The sequence below is a fragment of the Hyaena hyaena genome, unplaced genomic scaffold (assembly GCF_003009895.1).
Source record: "Hyaena hyaena isolate Hyena2069 unplaced genomic scaffold, ASM300989v1 scaffold_97, whole genome shotgun sequence".
Lineage (NCBI taxonomy): Eukaryota > Metazoa > Chordata > Mammalia > Carnivora > Hyaenidae > Hyaena > Hyaena hyaena.
Window position 1 is genome coordinate 628300 of NW_024080728.1, and position 16452 is coordinate 644751.

At 36.6% G+C, this 16452-nt stretch overlaps 1 protein-coding gene across 7 annotated transcripts in view; it reads right to left on the minus strand.

Moving 5' to 3' along the window:
- The window catches only part of CFAP70 (cilia and flagella associated protein 70), a 100162-nt gene that overhangs the window by 1235 nt on the left and 82475 nt on the right, over positions 1–16452 (minus strand). For 5 of the 7 annotated variants that reach the window (XM_039235179.1, XM_039235177.1, XM_039235180.1 and 2 more), the window contains one exon: positions 729–776. In XM_039235179.1, coding sequence (XP_039091110.1) covers positions 729–776 — 48 coding nt within the window. Of the gene's footprint in view, positions 1–728; positions 777–2042; positions 2120–11102; positions 11134–16452 lie in introns of those variants that run through there. The other 2 variants (XR_005528897.1, XM_039235178.1) reach the window with 2 other exon arrangements.

Sequence of the window (16452 nt, forward strand, 5' to 3'; positions counted from 1 at the left end):
CTATGACTGGAGCAGAGCGATATAGTTTGGGTCTTTGATGACATTGTGGAGCTGTGATAACCAACCCTGGACTTTTCATGAGATGAGAAAAATAAAACAAATTTGTTTAGGCCACTATCTTTCAAGTCACATTATCTGTGGTTCATAATTAATAGAATACAATGAGGGTTGGCAGATATTGCTCATGAGCCAAATCCAGCTTGCTGCCTGTTTTTGTAAGTAAAACTTTTATCTGAAACACAACCATGTTCATTTGTTTATGTATTGTCTGTCTATGTCTCCTTTTGCACTGCAAGAAAAGAGTGTAGTAGATGTGATAGAGACAGTTTGGCCCACAAAGCCTAAAGTATTATTTTGCCCTTCACAGAAAGCATGCTGATCTGTGGACTAGACCAACACCTTCAGTCTACACATGAGGAAAATGAGGCCCAGAGAAGTTAACACAAGAAAGTTAGTGGCAAAACTAGGACCATAATTCAGATCTCCTGACTTCCAAGCCATCTGTCTTTCCTTTAAACCAAATTCTATAGAGGTGGGAAAAAGGTCCCCCATAGTAATGTATGGGTTATTCCACACCCAGCAGCAAATGGCAAAGATGGTAAGAAAAGCCTCTAGAAAAATATTCACATCATGAAATGTTGTAAAGTCCTGAGTTAAGGCAGCATCTTCCTCCCAGTTTCCCAACCTCAGTACAGTACAGACAAACAGCAGAGGCACCTGCATCATACCTTCATCGTGTACTTGTAGGCCTGCTCAGCTTCCAGTTCCCGTCCAGCCTGAAAAAAAAGAGCAGCAGCAGGTGATGATGACATATCATAAACATTATGGTGAGAATGTACCTTGTCACAGACATTTCTATCAAAACAGAGGATTACATACCCTCTGAATTCAAAGGGAAAACAGGAAAATGAAAGGTGATAGCAAAACGCAGATATTCTTATACATATAATGTCTATATGTATGATATATATATACACACACACATATATATACACATACATATGACTATCCCTTCTTCATTTTAAAAAGCTTAAAGATAATTTGGCCTCTCATTTTTCCCCCCTGAAATATCATGAGTCATTTGTTCCTCTCAGGATTGAAGCCATTCTGTTAACAATAGCTAAAACTTATATAATGGTTACTTTGTGATTTACACTGTTTTAATTGTCTATATTGTTTTAACTGCTTTACATGCTTTCATTCCTAGCCCTCAAAGTAATTCTAGGAGAAAACTGCTTTTATTCATGATTCCATGCTCGCAGATAGAAATACCTAGGCATAGAGAGGATAAATAACTTTTCAGGGTTATGAAGCTAGTAAGTGGAGGAGCCAGGTTTTAAAACAATGCAGTCTGGCTCCAGAGACCAAGTTTTTACATATTGCACTTTTCCTGTCTCTATGACAGGTAAAAAGCATACATTGGAATTGTTTCCATGCAGATCTGGATATGAGATGGGGACACCTAACTATTCCACCCAGTTATTCTTTGCATGAAGCACATCTAGGAGTTAAATGCGAATAATATGAATTCACTATGATACTTAACAAGTTTGTGCATAACAAATTAGAGTATACAATGTCACTTGGGAAATACATAAACATGAAATATATGCATAATAACCTAATATTAAATAAATAAGAAAACTACAGAATGTTCAGGCTAGAAGGAAACTTAGAAAATATCTGGTCCAAATTCCTAATCAGTGCCAGGTCATGGTAAATGTTTACTAATTCACAAAACTTTCATTACTTAAAAGATTTTCCTAGGGGTGCCTGGGTGGCTTGGTCGGTTGAGCTTCCAACTTTGGCCCAGGTCATGATCTCATGGTTCATGGGTTCAAGCCCCACATTGGGCTCTGTGCTGACAGCTCAGAGCCTTGCGTCTGCTTCATATTCAGTGTCCCACTCTCTCTCTGCCCCTCCCCTGCTCATTCTCTGTCTCTCAAAAATAAATATTTTTCAAAAAAAATGTTTTAAAAAATTATTAAAAAAATAAAAATAAAAGCTTTCCCATAATATGTATACTTCAAAGATTTCCTCACCTGAAGTTCATTGAATTCCAGAGGCATTTTCTAGCACATCTTCCTTTCCTGTCACTATTACCTTTGTTTCATCTTTGCTGAGGTCCAAATGATGTGAGGATCCAGAACAGCCAAAACAATTTTGAAAAGAGTAACAATTTTTTTCTACTATGTAAAATACTGCAATAAACATCCTTGTACATGTCTTCTGGTATTTTTCTTAGGAATGTATCTAGATATAAAATTGCTAAGTTGTGGATAAGAACGTGGGTAAATAATGCCATATTGCTCTTCAAAGTAGTCATATCAAATTTATATCCACTAGTGATTCTGGGAATCCTTATCAGTGTTGATAATATCAGACTAATTTTTGCCAGTCTGATGGGTGTGAATTTCTGTCACATTGTCCTTTTAAATTGCATTTTTATGATTACAAGTGAGGCAAACTTATCATGCATTTATTGGCTTTTACAATTTCCACTTCAGCATACTGTATATTCCTATCCTCTGACCATTTTTCAATCAGATTATTTGTAGGTTTTTCTTTCTTATTGTAGGACATATTTATATAATAGCTATATTATATAATTATATAAACTGTAATAATAAGTTCTAAAATCTGCAAGTATTAAAGTCCTTAAGCTTTATTATTGTCCATAAGCTTTAATAAAGTCCATAAGCTTTATTATGTCTTTTGTTATTCATGAGTTTCCAATTTTAAAATTGTTAATTTAGGGATGCCTGGGGAGCTCAGTCATTTAAGTGACTGACTCTTGGTTTCAGCTCAGGACATGATCTCCCAGTTTCATGAGTTCATGCACCACGTCAGGTTCTGCACTGGAGTGCAAAGCCTGCTTGGAATTCTTTCTCTCCCTCTCTCTCTGCCCCTCTCCTACTTGCACTGTCGCTGTCTCTCTCACAATAAATAAACTTAAAAAAAAGTTGATAATTTATTGGTATTTTATTTTTTGGCTGGTGCATTTACAGTCATAAGAAAACTTGCACACCCTGAGGCTCTAGAGGTATTCTCTGTATTTTCTCCTAAGCAATCTAAAGTTTTAAGATTTAGGCCTTTAAACCAGCTGGAAATATGTGTGCGCCCAAATGTGTGTTTGGTGTGAGGTAAGGAAATAATTTTCTTCATATGGATAGCCAGTTGCTCCACCTGTATTTATTGAATAGTCCATTTGTTCCTGGTTTTGGAGGGCTATACACTCTTTAAAATTGGCTTTATTGAGGTATAATTTACATACCATAAAATTCACTAATTTTAAGCTTCAATTGTTGCAACTATTACCACCACAATCCAGTGTTAGATGATTTCTATCACTCCCAAAAGCCTCCTTCATTCCTGTTTGCAGTCAATCCCAATTCCCATCCTTGGCCCTAGGGAACTAGTGATCTATTTTTCTAGCAATATTTTTCCTAAGTTTATATAAATTGAATAAAATAATATATAATCTTTTGGGGGCGCCTGGGTGGCTTAGTCGGTTAAGCGTCCGACTTTCACTTAGGTCATAATCTAGCGGTTCGTGGGTTCGAGCCCCGCGTCAGGCTCTGTGCTGACTGCCAGCTCAGAGCCTGGAGCCTGTTTCAGTCTGTGACTCCCTCTCTCTCTGACCCTCCCCTGCTCACGCTGTCTCTCTCTCTCTCTCTCTCTCTCCTAGAAATAAATAAAACATTTAAAAAATATATATATAATCTTTTGTGCCTTGCTTCTTTCATTTGAGATAATGTTTTTGAGGCTCATCTATATTATTACATAAACCAGAATTTCATTTTTTTTTTTAGTAGACTCCATGCCCAACACAGGGCTTGAACTCATGACCTCATGATCAAGAATCACATGCTCTATCATCTGAGCCAGACAGGGGCCCCCAGAATTTCACTTTTATTGCTGAGTAGTACTCCACTGTGTACATATACAGCATTTTATCAATTCACATATAGACATTTGGAATGTTTCCAGTCTTTGGCTATTATTAAATGCAGCAATGAAATAGAGAAATCTTTGTGTGGACATATGTTTTCACTTTTTTTGACTAGATATGGAGAAGTGTGACCACTGGGATATATACTAAGTGTATGTTTAACTTTTTATGAATCTGCCAAACTGTTTTCTAAAGTGGCTTTACTAATTTGCAACCCCACCAACAATGTATGAGGGTCCCAGTTTCTCCATATCCTCAAAATTTGATTTTGTCAGTCTTTTTCATTTAAGCCATTCTAGTGAATATGTAGCATAGTGTTAATTTGCATTATCTTAATGAATTACCTTTTAAATTTTTTCACATAATTTCAGATTAAAGAAAGTTCCAGGAACAGTTCCCTCTGTGTACACACACACACACACACACACACACACACACACTCACACATTTTAACTTTTCCTGAACCACTTCAGAGTAAATTGCACACTGATGCAATTTTACTTATTTTTTAAAAATATTTTATTTATTTTTTCTTTAAGTAGGCTCCACACTCAACTTGGGCTCAAATTCATGACCTCAATTTCAGGAGTCCCATGCTCTACCCACTGATCCAGCCAGGTACCCCAGAATGATGCAGTTTTAGATTTCAGCATGTATTTCCTAACATCAAAGACAGTCTCTTACACAACCACAGTATAATTATCAAAATCAGCAGATTAGTATAAATATAATACTATTATCTAATATATATTAATATTCTATATTCTATATTATATCTATATATATCTCATTCTGATTTTTCCAAATGTCTCAAAAATGTCTTTCATATCAAAATAAAATCCAGCATCATGTTTTGCACTTAATATTCATGTCATCAGCCTTTCTTTTAACCTGGAATATTCTTGAGTCTGTGTTTCATAACACTGGCATTTCTGAAGAGAATACAGGACAGTATCTGTAAAATAGTCCTCAATTATGTTTATCTGATATTTCCTCATGATTGTATCAGGTTTTGAACTTTTGGCAGGAATACTACAAGAATAATGTTGTGATTCATCCTATCAGGAGGCACATGCTGTTTATTCCAATACTGGAATATTGGATGGTAACTTTGATCATTTGCTTAGATTGTTATCTGCCAGGTCTTTCTACTATAGCATTACTATATTTCCCTTTGTAATTAATAAATGTTGTGGAGAAATATTTTGAGACTATGTAAATATCTCCTTAACTCCCTTAATTATGGTGGTTTCCAAATTGTGAGTTTCGCTAATTCCTATTCATTTAACAGCTGGCCTTTAGGGTGCCTGGATGGCTCAGTCAGTTAAGCGTTTGACTTTGGCTCAGGTCATGATCTCATAGTTTCTGAGTTAAAGCCCTGTGTTGGAGCCTCCTTCAGATTCTGTCTCACCCTCTCTCTGCCCCTCCCATGCTTATGCTCTATCTCTCTATGTCTCTCAATAATAAAAATGTTTAAAAATAAATAAACATTAAAAATAAATAAATAAATAAATAAATAAATAAAAAGAAAAATAGTTGGCCTTCTACTTTAAGCTATCTTGTCTACCATTCATTTGTTTGTTCAATGATATTACTAGGGCCAGTGGGGGCTCCACTTTAAGCTAGTTCCTTTGTCTTTTCTTTTTTTGCTATGTGTTTTTGATATGTCTCAATATTTCTCTGAGCACATTTCACTTTGATCCAACAAGATATCCCATTCTCATTTTGTACTTTCTCTATCCCAGTCTTAGAATCAGCCATTTCCAAGAAGCCTCTGATTTATTATTTTTAAACCAAACAAATGCCCTAGTTCCTTTTAATGGATATCAATTTTTAGTTTTTCAAGACCTGATCACTAAGTGTACTCATGCACCCTTCAACTATATATAATATCGATTTATAAAATCTATCTGTCAGATCATGAGTATCTATCAGTATCTTCAATTCTAATCTTCAACTACAAGGTCATTCTATCTTCCTGGCTTCTATATTTATAACTTCTCTGAAAGTAAGAAACCTGCCTCCCATTTTCCACAGTATAATCTCTTATTTGGTAAATTATAGCATACTTAGTAATTTCAGAACTGCTAACTCATGGCTTTGCAAAAATGAAGCTTACTAACTGGAGTCCAATATTTGTATAGAGGGTTTTTTTTCTTTCCTTTTTAGTCTGAGAGTATATGTTTCAAATAATTTTTCAAAAGTATCTTTTTAAAAATTTTTTAATATTTTTATTTATTTTTGCAAGATAGAGAGACAGAGAGTGATCAGGGTAAGGGTAGAGAGAGAAGGAGGCACAGAATCTGAAGCAGGCTCCAGACTCCGAGCTGTCAGCACAGAGCCCGATGCTGGGCTTGACCCACGAACAGTGAGATCATGACCTGAGCCAAAGACAGACACTTAAATGACTGAACCACCCAGGCACCGGCCCCCCCCCAAGGTATCTTGAGTTCTCTTTTTCCCACCTTCAGTGTTGTTATTTATGGGAAATAGTTTTGTTGTTATTGTTATGATATGAATTATACAATCTCACTGTTTCTTGTTGATTTTATTTCTTTAAAAAAATGAAACATTAACATGGTTCCAAAAGTCATATCTGTACAAAAAGGTACAGAGTGTCATCCACTCATTCCCTCCCTTCTACTCTATGTCTGCCCATGTCTTAAAGGACCCAGTCTCATTAATCTGTGGTTTTTCCTTCCTGTGCTTTTTTGGCACAAATGAGCCAATCTGTGTATGAATTCTTCTTTTTCCTTCCTTTTTATACAAAATGTGGTATACTATAGGAAATTTTGCACTTTAGTTTTTTCACTGAACAATATATCGTGGAAATCACTCCACATCAGTTCCTAGAGATCTTCTCCATTATTTTTTTCAGTAGTTAGCACTCCCTTATGTGGATATACCATAGTTTATTTAAATATTCCCCTATGTATGTTGTTTCCAATGTTTTGCAATTGCAATAATACTGTAATAACTATCTTGTGCATGTGTAGTTTTTAGTTGTTGGAGGAAGAGTTTCAGGGAAGATTGCTAGGAAGCTCCATCGTTTTTAAAATTCATCTAATTAAAACCCAAGTTTCCACACATATGTGGGTCTACTTCTGTTCAGCAGTTATGTTCCACTTACCTATTCCTACCCTAATATCACTCAGTTTTAATTATCAGAGTTTCACAATAAGTTTTATTGTTTGGTACAAAAGTCTTCATGTTTTATTACTCTGTCCATATTGTCAAGATGATTTTTGGCCTTTATTGGGCAAGTGAATTTTAGGGTTACTTGATCAAGTTCCTTAAAAAACACTTATTATTTTTATTGGAATTGCATTAAAATTAGATATGTGGGAAAATTTTCAATTTTATGGTCTTGAAACTTCCTGGCCATGAACATAGATAGTACCCCTATTGGATCTTTTATGCCCTTCAATAAAGTTTTACACTTTTAGCCATACAGATCTTGAGTGAGATTTTTTTAAGTTAGACTTTCAAATTGATTGTTCCTGATGATCTTTGATTTTTATGATATTGATTTTTTATATTAATCTTTTTTCCAGCAACCTTGCAAATCTACTTGTGTTCATCTTTATTGAACAGATAATAGATATACATAATTAAAAGTCAAAAGGATATTATAAGATACATATTAAAAGGTCTTGCTTCCACCCGGAGCCTATCCACTCTGTTCCCAACTACTTCCCCCAACAATAACCACCATTCTTTTTTTTGTCTACTCTTTTAGTAGTGAAACTTTTTATTCATCTTTCAGCTTGTAGATTCCCTTTTAATCCTTTTCCTCCAATTTCTTTTGGGTGTGTATGTGTGTTGTTGCCATGGGGGAACCTCCAGTATACAGGGTTATTTCAAAGATATTGCAGGTTTTGTTCCAGACAAGCTTAATAAAGTGAATATCACAACAAAGTGTTGTCCCCTAGTACATATATAAGTTATGTTTATACTATACTGTAGTCTATTAAGTGAGCAATAATGGCATCATGTTTTAAAAAACAATGTATATACCTTAATTAAAAAATATTTTATTGCTGGGGTGCCTGGGTGGCTCAGTCAGTTAAGTGAATGACCCTTAATTTCGGCTCAGGCCATAATCTCACAGTTCATGAGGTTGAGCCCCACATCAGGCTCTGTGCTGACAGTGCTAAGCCTGCTTAGGATTCTTTCTCTCTCTCTCTCTCTCTCTCTGCCCCTCCCCATATGCACTCTCTTTCTCTCAAAAACAAATAAATAAATATTTTTAAAAATATTGCTAAAAAATGTTAACCACCATCTGAGCTTTCAGTGAGCCATAATCTTTTTGCTGGTGGGGGTCCTGCTTGATATTGATGTCTGCTAATGGAACAAGGTGAAGGTTAATGAAGATTGGGTTGCTGTGGCAATTTCTTTAAGACAATGATGAAGTTTGCCACATCAATTGACTCTTCCTTCCATGAGTGATTTCTCTGTAGTGTGCAATGCTATTTGATAGCATTTTACCTACAGTACAACTTCTTCCAACAATGGAATCAACCCCCTCAAACCCTGCCACTGCTAACTTTATGTAATATTCTAAATCTTCTGTTGTCATTTCAACTACCTTCACATCTACACCAGGAGTAGTTTCCATCTTAAAAAAACATTTCCTTTACTCATTTACAAGAAGCAACTCCTCATCTGTAAAAGTTTTTCTTTCATGAGATTACAACAATTCAATCACATCTTCAGGTACCACTTCTAATTCTAGTTCTCTTGCTATTTCTACCACATCTGCATTTACTTCCTCCAGTGAAGACTTGAACCCCTTAAAATAATCCATGAGGTCTGTGGTCAATTTCCAAATTCTTGTAAATGTTGATATTTTGACCTTTTCACATGAATCACAAATGTTCTTAATGAAATCTAGAATGATGAATCCTAGATTCCAGAAGGTTTTCAATTTACTTTGCCCAGATCCATCAGAAGAACCACTATCTGTGCAGCTATAGCCTTACAAAATGGATTTCTTAAATAATAAGACTGGAAAGTTAAAATGACTCCTTGATCTATTGGCTGCAGAATGGATATTGTGTTTGCAGGGATAACAAACCAATCTATTGTACATCTCCATCAGAGCTCTTGGGTGACCAGGTGCATTGTCAATGAGGAGTAATATTTTGAAGGGAATTTTTAAAAATTTTGTTTGTTTATTTATTTTAAGAGAGAGAACACACATGTGTGCTCAAGCTGGGGAGGGGCAGAAAGAGAGAGCAAGAGAGAATACCAAGCACTGTCAGCACACAGCCCAATGCAGGGCTAAAACTCATGAACTATGAGATCATGACCTGACCCAAAATCAAGAGTTGGACACTCAACCAACTGATTCAGTCAGGCATCCCTAATTGGTTTTTTTGTTTTTTTTTTTTAAGAGAGAGAGGGAACACACAAGTGCATGCATAAGTTGGGGAGGGGGAGAGAGAATCTTAAGCAGGCTCCACATCCAGCTTTGAGTCATTGCAGGGCTTGAGGTGTGGCTAGATCTCACAACCATGAGATCATGACCTGAGCTAAAATTAAGAGTGAGACACTTAATCCCCCTGAGCCACCCAGGTGCCCCTTAAAAGGGATCTTTTTTTTTTTTTTTTTTTTCTGAGCAGCAGTTCTCAACAGTGGGCTTAAAATATTCAGTAAACTGTGTTGTAAACAGACGTCATCTAGGTATTATTGTTCCATTTCTTAAACATAAGCAGAATAGATTTAGCATCATTTTCAAAGGCCTTAGAATTTTTCAGAATGGTAAATGAACATTGGCTTCAACTTAATCCCCAGTTGGATTAACCCCTAACAAGAGAGTCAGGCTGTCCTTTGAGGCCAAGCATTGACTTCTCACTACCTATGACAGTCGTAGATGGAATCTTCCTCCAAGATACAGTTTTTTCATCAACATTGAAAATGTGTTGTTTAGAGACACCTGGGTGGCTCAGTCGATTAAGCAGCTGAATTCAGCTCAGGTCATGATCTTGCAGTTCGTGAGTTCGAGTCCCGTGTTGGGCTCTGTGTTGACAGCTCAGAGCCTGAAACCTGCTATGGATTCTGTGTGTGTCTCTCTCTGACCCTCCCCTGCTCACACTCTGTCTCTCTGTCTCTTAAAAATAAATAAATGTTAAAAAAATTTTAAAGAAAATGTGTTGTTTAGTGTAGTCACCTTCATAAATTACTTTGCCTAAATCTTCTAGATAAGCACTTGCTATCTCACCTTGCACTTTTATGTTATGGAGATAGCTTCTTTCCTTAAAACTCATGAACCAACCTCTGGTAGCTTCTAACTTTTGTTCTGCAGCTTCCTTACCTCTCTCAGACTTCATAAAACTGAAGAGAGTTAAGGCCTTGCTCTGGAATAGTCTTTGGCTTAAGGAAATGTTGTGGCTGGGAGATCTTGTATTCAGACCACTAAAATTTTCTCTGTATTAGTAATAGGCTGTTCTGCTTTTTTATTATCCATCTGTTCACAGGAAAGGCACTTTTAACTTCCTTCAAAAACTCTTCTGTTGCATTCAAACTTGACTAGCTGGCACAAGAGACCTAGTTTTCAGCCTATTTCAGCTTTGACATGCCTTGTCACTAAGGTTAATCATTTCTAGCTTTTGATTTAAAGTGATAGATATGCAACTCTTCCTTTCACTTGAAATTTTATCTCATAATTCCAATATATAATGATTTTGTTTTGTTTTTTCATTCCCATTTCAATTATCTACTGAAATGTAAAATTCACCTTAAAACTTAATGGCTTAAAACACAATATATTATTTCTCACCATTCTATGGACAATCTGGGCCATTCTTCTGCTGGTTTTTTCTGGAATCACTCATGCAGTTCTAGTCATCTGAAAATTTCGCTAAGGCTAGAAGGTCCAAGGTGGCCTCACTCAAATAGAGAGGTTAACTATTGATTGGGGTGATTCAGTTCTTCTCCAGCTAGTCTTTGAACCACCTATAGGCTAAACTGGGCTTCTTCACAGCTGATGGTCTCAGAGTGTTAAGAGAACAAAAACAGTAGCTGCAGGACTTCTATAGGTGTAGATTCTGAGAACTCACACGATATCACTTCTATCATATTTCACTAGTCAAAGAAAGTCACAAGTGCCACCAAAATACTAAGAGGTTGAGAAATGAGGAGAACCCACCTCTTGATGGGAGGAGAGTGGCAATATCACACTGCAAAGGGGGTGGGCAGAAAAGCATAATTAAATGTGGGCCATTATTATAAAAAAATCTACTGGGATATATGTCAATTATACCTCAATAAAACTGGGGAGAAATCTACTGAAAGGCCTGTATTAGTTTTATAATTCTGTGTAACCAATTACCATAAATTTAGTGACTTAAAACAATATGCATTTTTCATCTCACAGTTTCCATAGGTCAGAGCCTGACATGGCTCAACTGGTTTTCTGCTTAGATTCACAAGGCCCCCAGCCAGAAAATCAAGGTATCAGCAGGGCTGGGTTCTTATCTAGAATCTACTTCCAAGCACATACAGGTTACTGACAGAATTCAGTTCCTTGTACTTGTAGGATGGAGGTCCCTATTTCCTTGCTGGCTGTGAGCAGTCAGCATTTTTAGTTTCTAGAGGCCACCCACATTCCTTGATATGTGGTCCCTCTCCATAGAGCACCACTTGAATTTCTCTTCAAGTCAGAAATTGTGTATTGAAATCTTTCTTGTGCTTTGAATTCCTCTGACTTCCCTATTTGTCCCCAGCCAGAAAATAACTTTCTGCTTTTAAAAGATTCACCAGATTGGTACACAGGCCCACCTGGATAATCTCTGTATAATACATTTGCAAAATCCCTTAGGGGTTGGTAGTAGCTTTCATGCTAGTTTTGTTCTGAAGTCTCTTCCAGCACTTTCCTTTGCCCCAAATCTCCAGTCAGGCCTCATCTTGAGTCTCTTCAATTAGAATTTCACTAAGGAAATCTTTAAACCTGACAAACAGTTGTTTCAATGAACAAATCAAAGCACACCTGGTAGAAGGTCCAAACACTCCACCACTAAAAGCAAGGAGGAGCTTTGCAGAGGACTGACCAGTGGGATGGAGCAGCAAAAATACAACAGAGTGTATACAACACACTCCAAAAACACTTCCTAAAATGCCAGGCCCTGGACAGTGTATGACCCCTTTTTAATACAGTAGAACTTGAACATACAGAACACATAAGAAGCTATTAAAACATGTAAAAGACAGAAACCTAGCCAAAATGATGAAACAGAAGAATCCTCCTCAAAGGAAAATCCAGAAAGAATTGATAGCCAGAGAATTGCTCAAAACAGATATAAACAATATATCTGAACAAGAACTTAGAATAACAGCCATAAGACTAACAGTTGGGTTTGAAAAAAGTATCGAAGACAGAAATCTATTGCTGCAGAGATCAAAGACCTAAGAAATAGTCACAATGAATTAAGAAACGCTATAAATCAGATGCATGGGACAGTGAGGATGGAAGAAGCAGAGGAGACAATAGGTGAAATAGAAGATAAAATTATGGAAAATGATGAAGCTCAAAATAAGAGGGAAACGAAATTACTAGATCATGAGGGGAGAATTAGAGAGCTAAGTGATTTCATGAAATGAAATAATATCCATAACATAGAAGTTCCATAAGAAGAAGAGCAAGAGAAAGGGGAAGAAGGTTTATTTGAACAAATTATAGCTGAGAAGTTCCCTAAGGAAACAGGCATCCAAGTCCAAGAGGCACAGAGAACTCCCTTCAAAATCAACAAAAACATGTTAACACTACAGCATACATAGTGAAACTGGCAAAATACAAAGGTAAGGAGAGAATTCTGAAAGCAGCTAGGGACAAATGGGCCTTAACCTACAAGTGTAGCACATAAGGGTAGTAGCAGACCTGTCCATTGAAACTTGGCGGGCCAGAAGGGAGTGGAAGGAACTATTCAGTGTGCTGAATAGGAAAACTATGCAGCCAAGAATCCTTTATCCAGCAGGGTGTCTTCAGAATAGGAGAATTAAAGACTTCCCCAGAAAACCCAAAACTAAAGGAGTTCATGACCACTAAATCTGCCCTGCAAGAGATTCTAAGGGGGACTCTGAGTAGAAAGCAGCAAAGACTACAAAGGACCAGAGACATCACCACAAACATGAAACCTACAGATAACACAAGGGCATTAAATCCATATCTTTCACTCTGAAGGTAAATGAACTAAGTGCCCAATCAAAAGACATAGGGTTTGGGGAATACGTTGAAGAATTCTCTGAGCTTTCACCAATGGGTTAACAAGGCCTAGGCCAGAAAGCTGCCACAGGGCAAAAGCTCCCAGTTTAGAACAAAAGCATAGAGCCAAAAGCCATTTCCACAGAATGAAAGTGAGAACAAGTAGAGGCTGAAAGCCCCTGCAGCAGGGCAAAAGCCCCAGAGATAATTAGCAAGAAAAGTGTCTTGTTAACCCGGAGGTAGCATGCTCTATCTGTCGTAGCCCCTAGAAAACTTAAGATACACAGACATGGTGCCTATGCCTGCAGTAAATGGCCATCGCTTGGCACCAGGACTTTGATTTGTTTTGATCCTAATCCTTAACACCACATACCTTCAAAGCCCACTTTCTCTCACACACGTGAGTTAATGACCACTGTTTTACTGTCTTTTTCTGAATGTCCATCATGTATGTAAGCCTTCTGATCCTAATAAATACACAGAAAGGACCTTTACTCTTGTCTCCTCCTGGACACTAGCCTCTCTCGTATTCAATTCTGGAATCACTCTTTTGTTGGACAAGAGAGAACTCCAGACTCAAAGTCTGGAACAATAGGGTATCAGAATGGATAAAAAAAAAAAAAAGAAAAGAAAAGAAAAAGATCCATCTATATGCTGCCTACTAGATACTCATTTTAGACCTGAGGACACCTGTGCATTGAAAGTGAGAGGATGGAGAACCATCTATCATGCTAATAGATGTCAAAAGAAAGCCAGAGTAGCCATACTTATATCAGAAAAACTAGATTTTAAAACAAAGACTGTAGGGGCGCCTGGGTGGCTCAGTCAGTTAAGCGTCCAACTTCAGCTCAGTCACAATCTCACAGTTTGTGGGTTCGAGCCCTGTGTCAGGCTCTGTGCTGACAGCTAGCTCAGAGCCTGGATCCTGTTTCAGATTCTGTGTCTCCCTCTTTCTCTGACCCTCCCCTGCTCATGCTGTCTCTCTCTCTCAAAAATAAATGAAGAATTAAAAAAATAAAACAAAGACTGCAGATGAAGAAGGGAATTATATCATAATTAAGGGTCTACCCATCAAGAAGAGCTAACAATTTTAAATGTTCATGTCCCCAATGTGGAAGTATTCAAATATATAAATCAATTAATTACAAGTATAAACAAATATATAGATAATCATACTGTAATTGTAGGAGACTTTAATACTCTACTTACAGCAATGGATAGATAATCTAGGCAGAAAATCAATAAAGAAAGAAAGGCTCTGAATGACACATTGGACCAGGTGGACTTAACAGATATATTCAGAATATTTGATCCAAAAGCAGCAGAATACACATTCTTCTTGAGTGCACATGGAACATTCTCCAAAACAGATCACACACTGGGTCACAAAACAGCCCTCAACAAGTATAAAAAGATTGAGATCATACCATGCATATTTTCAGATCACAACGTATGAAACTTGAAATCAACCACAAGAAAAAATCTGGAAAGCCCCCAAAAACATGGAGGTCAAAAAACATCCTCCTAAAGAATGAATGCATTAACCGGGAAATTAAAGAAGAGAAAAAAAATATATAGAAGCAAATGAAAATGAAAACAAAACAGTCCAAACATTTTGAGATGCAGCAAAGGCAGTCCTAAGAGGAAAATACATTGCAATTCAGGACTATTTCAAGAAGCATTTCAAGAAAAGTCCTAAATATACAACTTAACCTTACAGCTAAAGGAGCTAGAAAGGCAGCAGCACAGCAAGCACATCTGTAAAATCCCTTGAAAGCAGTACCTATATTATTATTTGATGGAATAATCTTGCAGGAAGGGTCATCTTTAGAACTCTACCCACCACGAGAAATTGTCATATGATTTTTCTCTTTGATCTATGAGTTAACTACATGTATTAATATAAGTTTATAAATGTATCTATGTCTTTTGGCATATCTTTTAATTGTTTACTTCTAATTTCACTGTAGTGTGATCTATATGCATTTGTTGAATCTTTCTTTGTTGTCTAGCATATGGTCAACTTTTATGAACAACTCATCTGTACCTGCATAGAAAAACAATATGTATTTTCTAATTATCAAGTGCACAGTTCTATATTGGTGTTTGAGGTCAATATTCTTTTTTTTATTCAAGTCTTACATATCCCCAATTTTTTTCCTATTTGACCTAGCAGTTTCTGTAAGACATGTATTGAAATCTTCCATTTTAACCCTTTTAGTTTAAAGATAAAGAAACTGAAGTCCAGCAACTTTAGGTGACTTGCCCAGTATCCTATGGTTAGTTGTGGCAGAGTTGGGGAAGTCAGGTATCTCACATATTGACATTCAAGATGTTTATTCCAAAGAGAAAAATCCAGTAATTTTAATTTTATTTATTTCTCTTACAATCACAATACTCTCTGTCAGTTTGAGGTCATATTGGCCATTGGAAAACTAAGAGACATTCTCATTATTCCACATTTGATCTTAGACTGATGTGCAAGTTATTTAATTACAGGAGAGTTATTTTCTATAGGTAGAGCAGTGATCACAGCTCCCATAATACACCCTTCCTAATCTCCCATATATGTCAAGGATAAGTGCGGTTGGGCCACAGTTTAACAGAAAGGAGTGTTTCAGAAAACCTAGTAGAGCATATCCTTCACTGGTCTTTTGCCTTGTTTATATTCTGATACAAGAGCACTCCCATTTTTAAAAATGTATTTATTTTTTTGAAATGAAAACAACTTTAATGAAAAGGGAACTCAGGAGTGAAGTCATTAAATATAAACACCTTTTAAATATAAATAACATATATTTACTGATTAGTATCAGGTAAATGTCTAGACTATCTATCCCAGATTCTGGTCTCAGAGGAAAAAATCAGAGACAATTGCAAAGAAGATATTTTGTAGTTATCAGATGCATTTTTAAAACAATGGACTCTACACTGAGTGTTATGTGGAAACTAATTTGACAATAAACTATTTGTAAAAAAAAAATAAAAATAAAATATAATAAAATAAAAATAAAACAATGGACTCTAGGGATGCCTGGGCGGCTCAGTCAGTTAAGCTGACTTGGCTTAGATCATGATCTCACGGTTTATGAGTTTGAGTACCATGTCGGGCTCTGTGCTGACAGCTCGGAGCTGAAGCCTGCTTCAGATTCTGTGTCTCCCTCTCTCTCTGCACCTCCCTTGGTTGTGCTCTCTCTCTCAAAAATAAATAAACATTAAAAAGTTAAAAAAAAAAGAAAAGAAAAGAAAAGAAAAGAAAACAATGGACTCTCTGGGAGAAATCGCTCTAGTGTATCAG